General features: G+C 33.6%; 5 protein-coding genes across 5 annotated transcripts, besides 3 other annotated features; 3 read left to right on the top strand and 2 right to left on the bottom strand.

Annotated features, from left to right (window-relative positions):
* Nucleotides 1-306: 306 nt before the first annotated feature.
* Nucleotides 307-1,662, bottom strand: TVAGG3_0769430 (guanylate cyclase protein; the record flags this gene model as incomplete). Its single annotated transcript, XM_001315279.1, has 1 exon — nt 307-1,662. The coding sequence occupies one exon, from the start codon at nt 1,660-1,662 to the stop codon at nt 307-309; it is 1,356 nt and encodes a 451-aa protein (XP_001315314.1).
* A 62-nt stretch (nt 1,663-1,724) lies between these two features.
* Nucleotides 1,725-4,152: a mobile genetic element.
* TVAGG3_0769420 (uncharacterized protein) lies at nt 2,163-2,951 on the bottom strand (the record flags this gene model as incomplete). The annotated part of the gene is made up of 1 exon (XM_001315280.2): nt 2,163-2,951. One exon carries the CDS (start codon nt 2,949-2,951, stop codon nt 2,163-2,165), a length of 789 nt encoding a protein of 262 aa, XP_001315315.2.
* A 5,660-nt stretch (nt 4,153-9,812) lies between the features above and the next one.
* On the top strand, nt 9,813-10,450 carry TVAGG3_0769400 (protein of unknown function, DUF4106 family; the record flags this gene model as incomplete). Its single annotated transcript, XM_051245924.1, has 1 exon — nt 9,813-10,450. A coding segment is annotated over one exon (638 nt), but the record flags the coding sequence as incomplete, so codon positions are not given.
* A 2,107-nt stretch (nt 10,451-12,557) lies between these two features.
* TVAGG3_0769390 (protein of unknown function, DUF4106 family) lies at nt 12,558-12,887 on the top strand (the record flags this gene model as incomplete). The annotated part of the gene is made up of 1 exon (XM_051245923.1): nt 12,558-12,887. The coding sequence occupies one exon, from the start codon at nt 12,558-12,560 to the stop codon at nt 12,885-12,887; it is 330 nt and encodes a 109-aa protein (XP_051092510.1).
* Nucleotides 12,558-12,973: a mobile genetic element.
* Nucleotides 12,974-13,088: 115 nt separating this feature from the next.
* Nucleotides 13,089-16,345: part of a mobile genetic element that runs on past the window's edge.
* On the top strand, nt 15,653-16,333 carry TVAGG3_0769360 (uncharacterized protein; the record flags this gene model as incomplete). The annotated part of the gene is made up of 1 exon (XM_051245922.1): nt 15,653-16,333. One exon carries the CDS (start codon nt 15,653-15,655, stop codon nt 16,331-16,333), a length of 681 nt encoding a protein of 226 aa, XP_051092509.1.

The raw sequence follows: 16,345 nt of genomic DNA, 5'->3' as shown, positions 1-16,345 counted from the left end.
CATTATGGGCTAAATGTTATGGTTGAATACGGCCAATGGCAAAGCTTTTTGTTTTCATTTGATTATCATTTTTTTATATACAATACTTGAAATTGAGGAATCAAGCCTTCAAATCATAGTGATGTCAAAACATCCATTATTCCATATATGCAACCTCAATATTTTAATTTGAATTATACTGATCTTGTCTGATCAATCCGCTTTAATATGGAACTATGATTTGATAACTCACAATGAGCAAAACATTTTCAAAAATACCAAATTTAATAAAAGATAATTCTTTACAATCAATAATATATGTGTTATTTAATGAGGCTCTCTTGATGATAGCGTCATTGTGAACGAGGCCTCAACATCTTGTTTGTTCTGTAAACTAACAAAGTAAGTCATTCTATTACCCTTTCCTTTCAAGTAGATTTCACCACGCTCTTCGATTGTGAAATCCAAGTTTTCGATAAGAGCCTTCGTATCACTAGAAATCTGTACGCAACCAGCAATATCCGTTGATTGGAGTCTTGCAGCGACATTGATTGGATCTCCAATAATGTCGAATGTTGGTTTATCTGTACCAAGAACACCACCAATGAGTGGGCCGCCACTGTTTACACCAATACGGGCTTCAAGGGAGGCATTCAATTTCATGTTGATTTCTTCCATTGCTTTAGAACATTGTATGCAGCATCGAACTGCATCTTCAGCATGTTTGTTAGATTTTTCATCCTCTTCTTGGAACAAACCAGCAGCTGCCATATAAACATCACCAATTAACTTGATCTTTGTAATTGAAGGATATTCGGAAACAATCTTATCGAATGTAGCAAATACCAAGCTCAAGTTAGACATGATTTCTGTTGGTGTAAGTGTTGCAGTGTATGCAGAGAACTTAACAATATCAATGAAGAAGATTGTTGCAGATTCAATTGTGAATGAAATATCTGTTTCACCTCTATTGAGTCTTACAACAATACTCTTTGGAAGGATCTGGTAAAGCAACTTTTCTGATTTAGCTTTGGCTGCTTCAGCGTCTGCTCTTTTCTGGATTTCTTCTGTTTCATTGGAAAGAATGAAAACAATTGACTTGATTTCTGATGAATTATCATTATCTTTCATTCCAATCATTGTGATTGTGAATGGAACTGATGCATTGTTATCATTAACAAGTTCGATATGATCTTCCCAGAATGCTGATCCTTGACCACTCATCATTAAATCAATTTGGGATGTCAATCTGGCCTGATCCTTTGCAGAAACAAAGTTTGCAATTTGCTGTCCTAACAGTTGATCTGGTGTTAACCCAATATTATCTGTTACACTCTTGTTAACAATTTCAATAACAGAGTTTTGATTTGTGATGATAATGCATTCGCTAGCATCATGGATAATTGATTTGGATGTAGACATTTTATCTTTATCACCTTTCTTCTTCTTTCCTGTGAAGAACTCAAGAATTTCTGGTGTATCTATAATAGTTTGTGGTGGTAAATGCTGTAACATCATTAAAAGAACTCTGTAATTCTGAATAACAAAGTCTCTGAAATACCATGGCAATGTGAAAATAACAACTAAACAAACAGCACCGATTGATATGAATAATATCTGTAAATTCATGTCTTTGTCATACAAATTTTCCATAACATCTGAAATTCTCTTTGTTGCACGCATAACATTTGGATATAAATGGAATCTCAGGTTGTGCGCTATATTTGCAGGAATTTCATCCTTAAGGATGGGCACTCATAGGCTCCTGACAGCATAAAAATGTTATTATCTCACAATATAAAAGGAATCATAGGAATCTACAACTATATCTATATTGTTAGAAGACTTCTTAATGTATCATGCATATAAGTTATATCAATAACTCCATTATGTTATATGATTGTAATCATATTTTCGTTTCATGTTCAAAAACATTAAAATCATACTAACTATATGAGTATTATATTTAGGAAGCTGATATATAGAAATGATAAAATTCTAGGTTTTGTGATTAAGAATATATACTTATCTTTTAGAAAATAATACTTTTATAAAAAATTATATCTTGTATAATCTAAAAATTTTGGACAATTAAAAAACATTAATTAAAAATAGAAGGTGAAAGTGTTTATTCAAAGAAGGTGCAAGATTATGATGTTTTGAGGGTGAAATAAATTTAATAATTATTTATGTGATTTAAGAGTAATACGATCATCGGTAGCTTGAAGACCTCTCTTTATAGCTCTTAATGCCGCAAACTTTTTTTGAACTTGCTTTGAATTTTTGAATGCTTTGATTAAATCTTTTGTTGTATCATACATTCTGAAATATCTGTTCATCATTTCTGGCATTGTTGGTAAATTTAACCTGTATCTTATTGCTACAATCGTTTCAAACATACTTTCATTGAAATGCAATATTGTGACTGCCATCCTAATTGGCCAAGAAGCATGCCAATTAATATTTTTATTAACAAGCATTGCTTTGATATGGTTTATTGATTCAACTACTTGAGTTGAATGAATCTTTTTTACCATATCAAAGATTTTTACGGTATCTTCGAGGAATTTTTTAAGTGTTTTTATAGCAGTTTTATTTTTTGCATATTTCCATGGTTTAATCATCTTGCATTTTTCAGGATCTGGACAAAATTTATGATTTCCGGCATAATGTTTAGCGGAATTCAACCATAAAAACTTCTTTGTTTTAATTGACATATGTGTGTCATTGAGAAGTTGCCTAAGCCAACGCAATAAATTCTTTGAAATGCTAGATAAGATTCTGAATTCTGGCAGTTTGAGCTTTTTCTGTATATTGTTAAGAAAATGTCCAGGATCTCTGTATTCTCTGATACCTTTGAACGTATTTTTGATTGTAGAAACAATTTTGACATCGCCATCATGCACAAAAAAATTTACACGTTTTTCATTATTCCAACGCTTCAGCATTCTTTTTAAGCCTTCAAATTCCATTTCATTTGATTTTCCGTTGAAATTACCTTTGAAATTTTTAAAAGATTTAGATATCACTTCCCAATCTACAATTTTTTTGAGTTTCTCTTCTACAAATTGTACATAGCAAAACATTGCATTTCTTCTCTGACTCCAAGAACCGTCAAACAAAAGTCCCGAACATTTTCTCATTCGAGATTTCCAATAATTAACAGATTCTCTGGCAACTTCTATGATAACACGACCAACCTTTTCTTGGACTCGATGAAATGTAGCTTCTGACGGAACTTTGATGTTATTCAGCATGAATTGAAATTCTGATTGGCAAAATGTAGCGCCGCTCAATAATACAGATAGCACAAATTCAACAGTGTTGACGACATATGGCTCTACCCTATTTTTCGCGCTTTGAACTAAGTTCTTTATACGCTTTGCAACTGCTTTTGTTCGCCGCGGCATGAAAAATGAAGAATAACTTGACGGTTTCTTGAACAAATGGTCGCACATTCAAATATTGTGATGTACGATCAGGATAAAAGAATGTTGTTGCCGTGAATTTAGAAAATAGCAAAATTTCAATTTACGCAATCGAGATATAACTTGATCGTTTGAGCGATAACCATGGCACCCATAGTATTAATGAAAGTACTCATACTTACAATTATTTTCTCCCATAGGAATATTGTTCAATATACTTCACCTATAGAGGAAATCTCGAAATAAAATCGAATTTTTTCAAAAATTACAAAAATCAATTTTTTACAAAGATGTTCGAAAAATAACATTATATACGCATCAAATCAAAGCATTATATGGAGCATTATAATTCTATATATGATTGTCCATCTTGCTGTTGTGCTATTTTTTTAAACAATAATTTCATTGTTGAAATTAAATTTGCAATTTCAGTAAAAATTGCGACCCATCATTTTGAATATAATTGAATTAATACATTTATTGTAAGAATATTATATACCAAATATTAGACTTCCACATGAATCCTGGTATGATATTATAAGTATTGCAAAATTAGAAAAAAATATGCTCATGATATACTAAAATTCATGTTTCAAGGTTAACTTATAAATAAAATAAGTTCGAGAAATGCATCACTAAATATTTGAGCTTGTGCACTATAATGCTATATAATAGTCTTCACTGTTTTTAATATATTGACTTTGCTAGACTTGATTTTTTTCATCACCCTAATGAGTGCCCATCCTTAAGGCTACCTCCAAATGATTCTGGTTTTCTGAGGACTTCTGTAACCATGTTCTTGAACATTTGGAATTGTTGATCTAAACCCGAGCAAGCATACATATCATGTAATGTAACTGGACTTCTTCCTAGATCGCAAACGTTTCTTATTTGCAATCCATCTAAAGTATCATCATAACCAATAATTCCAGAAATATCATCATTACCATATAACAATTCTTTATTTGTCGTTATAAGCTTATCTAAATCCGATGTAGCTTTAGTTAACAAAGCTGATCTGTTTGTTATTTTGTTTGGTAATGATTCATTTAACATAACAATTTGAATAACGGTGTTACCAATTTGTGATGACATTGTAATTCTTGTGCATGAATAATAGAACCATTTAAGGCATTTTGTCATTGTATCATTCAATTGGAGAGTTGTATAGCAAAGGCCAATGTATGATCCAACGCAGATAAACAAGAATAAGAAGAAGAAACGTGGTAAAATATCCATGATGTTTGAAGTTGCAACCTTAGTTTGTGAGCTTAAATCTTGGATAGGTTCTGAATCGATCATTAATGGCTTCTTTGCTTCTTCTTTAGTTTGCTGTGGTAATGCTAATAATACTTTAATGAGTTTGTCAACCATGTAGTTGTATGTTTGAATAATTATAACAGCTGGTGTTGAAATTGTGAAGAAAATCATTAATGCGCCAACAATCATCCAAGCATAGATTTGTGGCTTATAAGCTGAGGCTTTCTTAATGTTGAAATTCAAAATCGAATTGAATGCAATATCAGCATTTGTTGCTAAAATCGGAAGGTTGGCTAATATTTGGCAGTAATCATTAGAAGTATAAATGTTGTCTGTATACCAACCTTGGTTATATTGACCTGCAATAGTATTCGACATGAAGTTTGTTACAAGAATTTGAACCTTTAATGAACATGGAATTGCGTAGTCTGGAGATGCTTTGTCGCATACTTTAAATTGAGAAGTTGTTCTTAAGAAAACAAATGCATAATCATATGGATTGTTGTCTTCTGCAATTACTGCAATGTTATCTAAGAGTTTCCTCAGATAGTTTCCGCTTTCCGTCAGACAGTAATATGTTTTATGCTCTAATGTCCATTCTGATGGCAATAAAGTTATAACATTTCCTTTATCAATAGTTATGTTTCCTAAAACAGCATCACTTGTGCTTGCTCTTCCTGTTGAAACAGCAAACTTTGAACTTGTGTAAACATTTGCATAAACAGCATAGAAAACAGCATATGCAGCATTTGCAATATCATCATAACTTGATCTTCTCCACTTTAATGAGGATCTAATGTATATAAAGTAGCCGATATAGAAGAATAAAATAACAAATACATCTACAAATATATTTCCAACAATAACTTTGTATTGTATTGGTTTTGTATCCATAATTGAATGGTGGAATGCTAATCTGACTTTTGAATCTCTGAGTATCTTCTTGCAAACCATTTCTGCTCTTTCAATATCAACTGATTGAGATGAGTTAGACGTTCCCTTAGAGCTGGCTTGCGATTTACTATCTTTGGATGAAGATCCTTTGTCATGAGCTGTTCTTTTAACTCTTCTTCCTTGTGTATCTAAAATTTTATCCTTCAAGAATCTTGGGAATTTGTTAACAACACTTCTGAAGCTGACATCGACATTGAAGTTGTGTCCATCCCCAATAGATTCTGCCTTTATCTTTTCCTTTACAGCTTGATCGAAATCACATTTGCATTCAGCTAAGAAGTCTGCGTATTCGTTTGTGAATCTCAAGTTGTTTGGATTTCCGCTTAATGAGGCTTTGAAGAAATCATCAATATCATTGATCATGATACTCATACTTGAAAGGAAAGCATTGTTTGACTCTTGTTTGTCCCAAAATGATTTGATAATTGATTTGCAAGCATCGTTTTTGGCTTTCAATTTATTGTATAGTTCTAAAGTATCTTTTGTATCTGAAACTAAACGTCTCATCTTGATTCTGTAAACCTGATAGATTAAGAATCTATCTGTTACACTAAGTTTTCTCTTTGCCACAACTTTCTTGTATAAAACATCCATTTTTCTTGATTCTGATGGGAAGAATGTGACAATTTGTAACAAAATTGAAAGGGTTGAGTCTAAAGTTCCATCATTGACAACAAAGTCTGTTAATGAGCCATCAATGAAGAGATCGCATAATCTTGCAAGTCCAACAACAATATACATCATTACACGTTTTGGATTTCCTGTGAATTTCAATGTTGACAAGTATTCTTGAGCGTTTGTGAATTCTTCACTATATGTTAATTCTTTTTTGATCTTATTGACTTTCCAGATGTAATAGAATCGGCAAATGATATACCCACATACTAATACACCAATAAATACGAAAATTGTGTAATTATAGGTGAGTTTTGCAAAATATAAGATATAAAAGTTGATATCTAAAGCTACAGCTGTGAAACCGAAGGACATACATATAGCATTACGCCAAACTTCATAAAATGGGATGAATGCCATACGATAAATGACGTAAACATTGATTAATAAATGAATTGCACCGCCAATGCAGTACATCCAGTCATCGAAGAATTGGAGGATTGCAGAGACAACTGAAAACGCAGATGTAATTGAAACCCATATAGTAATTGGGAAATGATCGAATAATGGGAATGTTAGATTTGATAATACGACAGATCGTGTCTTAAGTGAAGTACTAAGAACGAAAGTGAAGAGTAATGAGGCATATGCAATGAATCCAACAATGATTTCAACTACAAAGTTCATGTTCTTTTCAACGTTTAAACCAGTGATACCATGATTCATGACGAAAGCACTTGGAATGATGAAAAGAGGGTCAATAACGTCAAATATTACTGTCGATAGATAGAGATAAGGAACCGGAATGTAATATTTCTTTGTGTTCATTAATCTCATAATGCATGTCCAGAAAAAGGAAAAGGCTGCAATGCCAATTGAGACGCCCATTATAGGGAAGATAGGCTTTGAATAGTCATCCGTATTCTCAAATGTGAAAATTTCAAGTACAACCTCGTACAATTTGGCCCAATGCCCGCTGACTCTTTGATAGATAGGTGTGTATACCCAAAAACCGACTGACAACATTTGACAAAGCATGAAAACAGCAATCAAACTCATGAACCATGCTGGGAGTTTGGCATGCTGCATCATCTGGTCGAAAAGGGGGAAGATTCCATCAAGTTGTCCGGCCTTTCCTTGGGATAATTGTGCAAGATCCTTTTGGCTTTGACTGGTGCTAGATACAGACTTGCTGACCTGGCTTTCAGTCATTTATTGAGTTTTTTTGTGAGACTTTTTTAAACTTCTTTCAAAAACGTTTTGGTTCTTATTCAAATTTAGAATAATCATTCAAAGTCTTTTGAAAAGAAAATAAATCAATCAACATATATAGTACATTTAAAATGTACAACAAAAATAAATAGGAATGTTATTAAAATCATTGCCATGAATTCAATTTTTATCACAGTGAAAACATATACGATAATATTTCATATCAATGTAAATGTATTAAGATATTCTATCTTCGGTATGAGACAAATTTTGAATACAATTGTTTCATTTGTCCTATAAATGATGTGTGAACCATGAAGATAATTTCTTTCGTCAAGCAATCAATAAAATCATATTGAATTGAATATCTGTTAGATTTTTATATTTATATGATGAGAACTAATAGAATATTATTAACCAAATACTTTTTCAGAGATTCGTATTTTTATTCAATTTATTTTATTTGTTTTTCAAAAAATAAAACTCTCTTTGAAATCTTCTCAAAATATTTGTCCACCTGTAAAATTCCTGAATGAATCGGCACTGTGCTACAATAATTTCATAATTAAACCTAACAAGAATTTTCGGGAAATTGTGAAGACATCTAAAATTTTTCAGAGCGTCTATCGTGCGATATTTTATCATTCTTCAATTTATATTTATTCGGAGATTTTATTTAGCAATTAAACTGTATACACTTTAGTGATAATTCTTCAGTTATCAGTAGGAAAATTTACTGATTGTCAAATTGAAGCGAACAAATTTTGTGAACTATTTTAAAAATCATTAATAATCAATAGACATATATTTTTTATATGCATTTTTAAAATTTTGTTCGTTTTTTTATTTTGCATTTCCAACAATTGACAATAACTACGTATAGCTAATCGTATTTAAATAGAATTCAATGCGACTTCATATTTCTACTATTTTTAGTCCAATATTATCATTTTAACCGTTTGGATTTGTTATTGCCAAAAATTCTTCAAAATAAGCAGGATATTCATTTCATACAGTTTGGAAATATCTTTTTTGTTGAACCAGCAAAATATTGAATTTCAAAATATGAAAAAATTATATTTGATGAGTTATGAGTCATCATCAATCTAAAAACCATATTCTTATCATACTATTGCTGGTCAACGTATTGATTTCAAATGAATGTTTCGATCTATCTTATGAAATTTAAAAATCCATTTTTAGATTCCAAAATTCCATAGAAAATACTAATGCTTTATTTTAATTCATCATGGAAAAAAAAAAAAAAAAAAAAAAGGGAGTGGGGCTTCCAGGCACTTCGTGCCCTCTAGCCCTGAAGATGTTTAGTATAAATGAAGTTTTTATTCGGAAAATTGTTAGTCTTCTTGGTCGAAAACATTATATAATGTTTCACTTTTCACAAATTATATATGTTTTCATGTTTTGTCAAGACTTCTTCTTCGTAAATGTTTTGTCAAGACTTCTTCGTAAATGTTTTGTCAAGACTTCTTCGTAAATGTTTTGTCAAGACTTCTTCGTAAATGTTTTGTCAAGACTTCTTCGTAAATGTTTTGTCAAGACTTCTTCGTAAAGACTTTGTTAAGACTTCTTCGTAAAGACTTTGTTAAGACTTCTTCGTAAATGTTTTGTCAAGACTTCTTCGTAAATGTTTTGTCAAGACTTCTTCGTAATGAGTGTAAATGACCAAAAATAATGTTTAGGTGAAGAGGTGAGATGTCACCTGTTTTCTCACCTCATTTCTCACCCGTTGAATTTTCATGAAATTTACACCAAAAATAATGTTTAGGTGAAGAGGTGAGATGTCACCTGTTTTCTCACCTAATTTTTCACCCGTTGAATTTTCATGAAATTTACACCAAAAATATACTACTAGGGTCATTTACGAAGAAGTCTTGACAAAACATTTACGAAGAAGTCTTAACAAAGTCTTTACGAAGAAGTCTTAACAAAGTCTTTACGAAGAAGTCTTAACAAAGTCTTTACGAAGAAGTCTTAACAAAGTCTTTACGAAGAAGTCTTAACAAAGTCTTTACGAAGAAATTCATGAAAATTCAAGAGGTGAGAAATGAGGTGAGAAAACAGGTGACATCTCACCTCTTCACCTAAACATTATTTTTGGTCATTTACACTCATTACGAAGAAGTCTTGACAAAACATTTACGAAGAAGTCTTAACAAAGTCTTTACGAAGAAGTCTTGACAAAGTCTTTACGAAGAAGTCTTAACAAAGTCTTTACGAAGAAATTCATGAAAATTCAACGGGTGAGAAATGAGGTGAGAAAACAGGTGACATCTCACCTCATATGTCCTTACTGAAAAAGTATGTGTTCCATCTGTCAAAAACCGCTTTTTAACTTCACTTAAAATGCCACGTAAGCTACGTAAGAATATACGTAAGAGGAAGAGAGCATTGAAACATCCAATAGTAAAACTAACACCACAACAACAATTGCAACAACAAATTATGAATGACCCCACTATGTTGCAACAAATGTCAAGCAACCCTATGCTTTTAAGCCGAGTTATTGGTGCACAGAGTGGAGGTTTAAGAGCGGCACTTTTAGCGAAAATGGCAGGCTATGGTGGAGCTGCAGACGGAACAGCCTATAACCCTCAAAGTCAAATGAATTTGAGTTCACTCAAAAATCAAATAACAGATGTCAAAAAGTCAAACATAGACATACAGAAGCAAATAAGTGAAAACGAAAAGAAACTAGAATATGACAGACACACAAAGAAACTCAATGAGTTAAACGTAGAGAAAAAGAAGAAAGAAGAACAACTGAAAGAACTAAGTACAGAGGAATATGCGAAAAAAGTGTCAGAAAAAGCAGCAGAAGTAGCAAAAATGGAACAAGATGTCATAAATTTGAAAAACCATACTACTCAATATAAAGTACTGAAAGATGAAGAAATAAAACAAAAAGCCCTGAAGACATATATGGATAGCGATGAGTATAAAAAAGAAGTTGAAGCAAATGTAAAGGCAGAAAAACTTTTACAGTTGCAAAACCAAACCGTACAGTATGAAAACTTAGCACAAGAAAGTAAAAATAACGACGCAGCCATGCAAAAGGCAATGAAAAGCGCAGAATATATAAAAGCTAATAATGACTGCTGTTAGATGCCCAAGCCAACGCTAAAGCAGCCCAACTCATAGGGTCAATAAGGACAAAAATACAAGCGGATGAAGACAGTTCAAATGAAGCTTTAACAAATGCTGACTTTAAGAACGCTTTCGAAGCTCTTCATAGTAAGGTGAAACAAGTGAACGACTTCTCATCTGGAAAGAAACTGAAGTCTGAAGGTTTCGACAAAGAGTTAAAAGAAGTAGCACAAAAATGACGAAAATAACAGATGCAGCAACGAGACAGGCAGTTCAAAGTGCCTATGACGCCGTTGAGCAACTGTTGTGAAAAGTCAAGAAAAAGAGTTACAACAGACCAAAACAGACCTAGTAAATGCTTTCTTAAAAACGAAAAGTCAGGTAGGACATTACGCTGCAGATGGAACATATGTGCCAGCTGGTGGAACTTATATACCACCAAACCCTCCAAGAGAAGCACCTGCACCAGGACTACCTAGAACATTTACATCGTCACATGGACACAGACACAGGCATGCACAACAACCAGCACAACAACCACCTCCACAACCAGCACAAACCAACACAACAACCAGCACAGCAACCAACAGTTCAAAACCCTGCACAACAACAACCACAAACAGAGCAAGGACATAAAAGAAGTAGAGAACAAGGAAACCAAGAATTCTTAAAAATGCTTAAAGAAGAGTGTGGTTTCCCAGATACTGTTGACTTTAGTGACAGATATAAAGAAGCTATTGGAAAGTTCAAGGATGGAAATACTGACCCGAACCTATTTAGCTTTATGGCTCAGCACCAAAACGGATATAATCTCAAACCTGGAAAATACAAGCTCGCTAAGGGATATGATTTAATAGCATATCATCCAAATGACATGGATGAATTTACTCCGAGATATTTGATGTCAGAGCTAAATGACAATTCAACTTTCGTCATGAAACGCGTAAAAAATAGAGACGGAACGAAAGAACAAAAGCTTATGAATGCGGATGACGTAGATAGGGAAATTGTTGAAAACGGTCTCGGAATATATGAAATGCCAGCAGATGAGGTACAAGAAACTCCACAGGAAGAAGTTCAGATACAACCAGACATGGAAGAAATAGTTCAGCAACAACAGCTAGAAGAGCCTGAAGGAAACGAACAAGTCCTTCCTTTGGAAACTAACTTCACAGAACTAGATGAAGATTTGGAACAGCCGAAAAATCTTGACCCTCAACAAGAGTATGCGGAGAATATGGAATATTTCCAAGAGTCTAAAAAAAATTCGGCTGACATAGTAGAAGAATATCGAAAAATGTTTGCCGACATACAAAAGACTCCAACACCAGATGAAAATATTCAGCATAGAATGGAAGTACTGAAAGAAAATGTACACAAATACAACAACCCTTTTTACTTACGAGCATTTAACGTTCAATCTTCGGATGAACTCGGTGAAAATAAAAGGTTAAATTTCAAGAAAACATATAGAAATGAAACATTGTTTAAAGTTCATTCAGAACCTAACCAAGATGGAAACAAACCTACTTTTGTTTCTGCAGACGATGGAACTACAATGAGATGGGGTCATAAAGCTAATCCGGATAGGTGGTTATAAACTTACAACCACAATTCCAAGAAGTTGTAGACGCAATGGAATTGAATGGTGAACCAGATATAGCTGGTATTTTCAGCGCGGCTTTAATGCCATTGAAAGATATGAAACATGCAGATATTTTGGACCAGTATGAAATGAACATGGCTGATGGAAATATAACACCTGACGTTCTAGAGACATTTATCTCAAAGAACTACACAGAACCATAGAGATGGTATATTTGGTGAAGAGTTTAGAAAGACAGTTAGGGAGAGAGAGGAAGAGAACCTATTGTACATGACCTTGCAAATGAAAGTTTGCAAAATGTCATAAAAACTTACTTTGCAGACAATGAACTGAGAAGGGATGAATATTTAAGAAAACTCAAATTGACAGTACCAAATGAAATGTTAGTATTGAAAAACATGTTCCTTGACAAAATAAAACCAACTACAGAAATAAACGACGCAAGACTGAAAGATTGGGTAAAAGCTTTCCCATTCACAAAAGATATAGTTGGTAACATGGAAAGAAAACCAGAATGGCTACAAAAACATATATTTGGAAACGAGCTTATTCCATATGGACAGGCACTGTTTGAAGCGCTTGAACCGGAAACTCAGGAAAGAGTCATGCAAACAATACGCGAAGACTCAAATACAGACTATGACAAACTCTTTCTAGATATAGGTTACCTGAGATGGGCGACCAGAGCCAAAAGGCAAAAAGGACATGGGAAATTTGCAACATACTAGATGAACATAATGCAAAGATGCAACAACTTCAAGCAGAGGGCAATGAAGGAAAAAGAAAGTTAAAAACTCAGTCAGGAAGAAAGTAAAGCTTGGTCGGAGTGGGTTCTATTATGACATATAAATCCAACTAATATTTTTTATCATATGAAATGACCGGCTCAGAATATAACGCCAACAGTTTTGGATGCCATGAATGGAAATGTTTCCGAATGGTATAACGAATGCGACAATGCCATTAGAAGGTCAGAAATAGTTCCTGGAACTTACGAATATACAACTGCTGTTTCTTATGGAAACGTAGGTGAGTTTGGAGAAGGTTCTTCAACAACAGTAGATATTGCTTGCGACAGGTTTCATATAATTTCTATTGACAACTCTTTCTTATACGTGGAACAAGACATTGAAATAAAACCTTCTGCCAAGTTGTCTGACAAAAGGTTGCAATGGAATTTTCTATGTCGGATACCAATATGCTCCAGAAGTTTTCATGGGATATAAGATATATTCTAACTCTGACTTAGTTCAAACAGTAACATGGGCAAACTATGAATGGTTCGCTTTGAGAAACTCAGTACACCCACAAGCTAGAGAACAAACAGACCAGTATGCAACTATTGAGAAAATAAGAAGACTTGACCCTAACGTTCCAGGAGTTTTATGTTAACCTTCTGGTTCAGATGGAAATGCTGTCACTAAGTAAAACTGAACTTAGAGTTCCTTTGTCATCTTTTCCTCATCTTCAGGTTTTTAAGATACTTGCCAAACTGGGCAGGAAAAATTTCTATTGAACTTACTCCAAGCAAAAATAACTTAGTCATTGCACCAACACAAGACCCATTCACTATTACAGACGTAAAGGGAGCAAATCAACGTCATTCGCCGAATTTTGCAAAGACAAAGTTGACTTAGACTTTGGTTTCTCAAACCTCAACACTGAAGTAAACTATTTTTCAATGCTGCTGGAACTGCTTGGGACCCAGTTAAGTTCACATGCGAAAAATTTGAATGCAAGAGAATAGAAAGCAGACTTGCAGTCTATATGTTGGACCCAGATATTTCAAATGCTTTAGCTGCCAAATATATTGCAGTTCCACTTATGTTCCCTATACACCAAATATCTGTCAAAGACTTTGCAGGTGAAGTTTGGAAACCAAAGTGCTGACCCAGGTGCAAGAACAGATATTGCTTTAACAATGCAATGAAACTGCAGATACTATGTTTGTACTGTTCAGACGAACTATAAATGACTATTCTTGTTTCTACAACCCTGGTATTAAATACCATATAAACATAGATGGCAAATACTATCCAAGAGAAGAATATTCTACAGTTGAGGATATGAGGTCATACAACTTGACATTAGATGCTATGAACTTTAACAACAACTTCACAACAACCATAACCCTGAAATGCAAAGTTCTATTATGCCATATGTGAAAGTATGGACTCATACAGGAGGTCAAAAACACTCAATATACAAATGGAGACCGTTCAAACTTTTGGCTTGGCATTCCATTGCTGACTCAGAAGACTTTATGGGTGGTATTTCAACTGTTGGTACAGTTCAAATACAATATACTGGTGACAGAGACGGTCCAGATGAATTGAAGCAAAGAAGTTTACAAAACCAATAGCACTTTTCACGGAAGATGCTCTTTTGAAGATCGTTCGATGAAACCTGCTGGGGCTCCTCAGATTGGTATAACGACAGCTTCCATCGAGCAGATTTTGGCAGCAGGTCAGTAAGTTGTTCTTGAACTGACTTCTCTCCGTCAAATATTGACAGTACGCCAGTTTGATATAATATTGTATTAAAAACTTACCTTTAGAAATATCTGTAAGTTTTGTTGTTATATTTTTGTCAACGTCAAGAACTTTCACCATCTCGGTTATACCAACTTTCTTTGCTTTTAGAAAATATTTTGGTTCAGCAAAGACTGCTATTCTATAACATTTTCCATTGTTTGTATAAAGAAACTATTTATCAATGAACTTGTATTGTTTGTGTGTGTAAACTTTGTTCTGCTTCAATTCGAAGAGATACTCAATACGTCCATCTTTTATTCTAAGTAAAATGTCATTTCCGAAAAATAGAAGCGTAAGTGTTTCAAAAGGTTTAATGGCGATGGCAGATGTGAAGTTAAATTCACCAACTCAAACAAAACAGTCAAGTGTTGTTGTCAATGTCAAAGACAGAGATGTTGAAGTGGGGAAACCATACGAAGAGAAGATGGATACAATAGTTCCTGTAAAAGAACCAACATATCCTGAAGTTAGCAGAGACTTAAGTTCTGTTGCAGATATCGAAATGACTACCAACAACTTAAAGACAAACTTAAAACTCAGGAAAGATTTGTCAGGCTTTGGGTATATATGTTAAACTTGGTTGAGCACAACCCTGTAAAAGTGAACTCATATTCATCGCACCTCATGAAATTGAAAGAACTATTGAAACTTTTGACAGAGGCAGACGATATAAACATCAAAGAAATAGAACCCGACATTGCTTGCTGTGGTTGTTCATACAATGTCATTGACAAGATATACGTTATGAAAGGAGGTGAAACGTTGAACTTAAAATATAGTTTCCAGACGTCATAAAAATATTTGACGACCACAAACATTTCATTAAAATTTACTTGCTAAGTAAATGGCAGAAGACATAGTGTTTATACTATTACGACTAAAAACCCTGAGTCATATAATTCTATAACAACAAACTTACAAAGTCCTCAAGGACGATATTGTAAACTGACCTTAACACGATGACGACTAAAGCCTGTTTTGCTCTTTTGACACCAGAAGACTTTGTTGTTGTGAATGGTAAAAAATACTCCTTTGAAGATACTTACTCAGATATACCACCAACAGGTTTTGTTGACTTATTTAATACTTTAAGGACGGATGTAACATGTGCTGCAACTAGAGCAGGTTTCATTATGTTTGGATGTCCGACTGAGTTTAGTATAAACGATATGAGCTATAATACAAAACTTATTTCTGGTTTTTACTACCAACAGTTTCCTATAACAGGAAAAGGTGTCATACAAGGAATGTCTGTTCCATTGACTTTAAGTACACCTATTTTATATATTGTTTCAAACTTAGGTTCAAAGTGCTATTCGAATGTTGACAGAAACTACTATGACCAAAAGATACTCATGCGTATAAACAACACTTTCTCTGCTGGTTTGCCTATTGTTCATTCGAATGCAGAGTTTTCAGCTTTAGTAAACTCAAACACTTTAGCAAACATAAACTTAACCTTAGTTGACGCAAACTTTGTTCCTGTAAAACTTTTATGTCCTATGTATTTGTCAATGACGGCAGAAAGTTTCGAATTGGAAGATGCAACTGGTGAAAGTATTGTACTACAAGAACAACTTCAACAACAAATAGCTCAAGAACAACAAATGGAACAAATGCAACAACAAAGTCAAGAATAAAAAAATATTTTT

This window comes from Trichomonas vaginalis, chromosome III (genome assembly GCF_026262505.1).
Source record: "Trichomonas vaginalis G3 chromosome III, whole genome shotgun sequence".
NCBI lineage: Eukaryota > Parabasalia > Trichomonadida > Trichomonadidae > Trichomonas > Trichomonas vaginalis.
The sequence above is the reverse complement of the archived record's forward strand: the minus strand, read 5'-3'. Positions and strand labels throughout refer to the sequence as shown.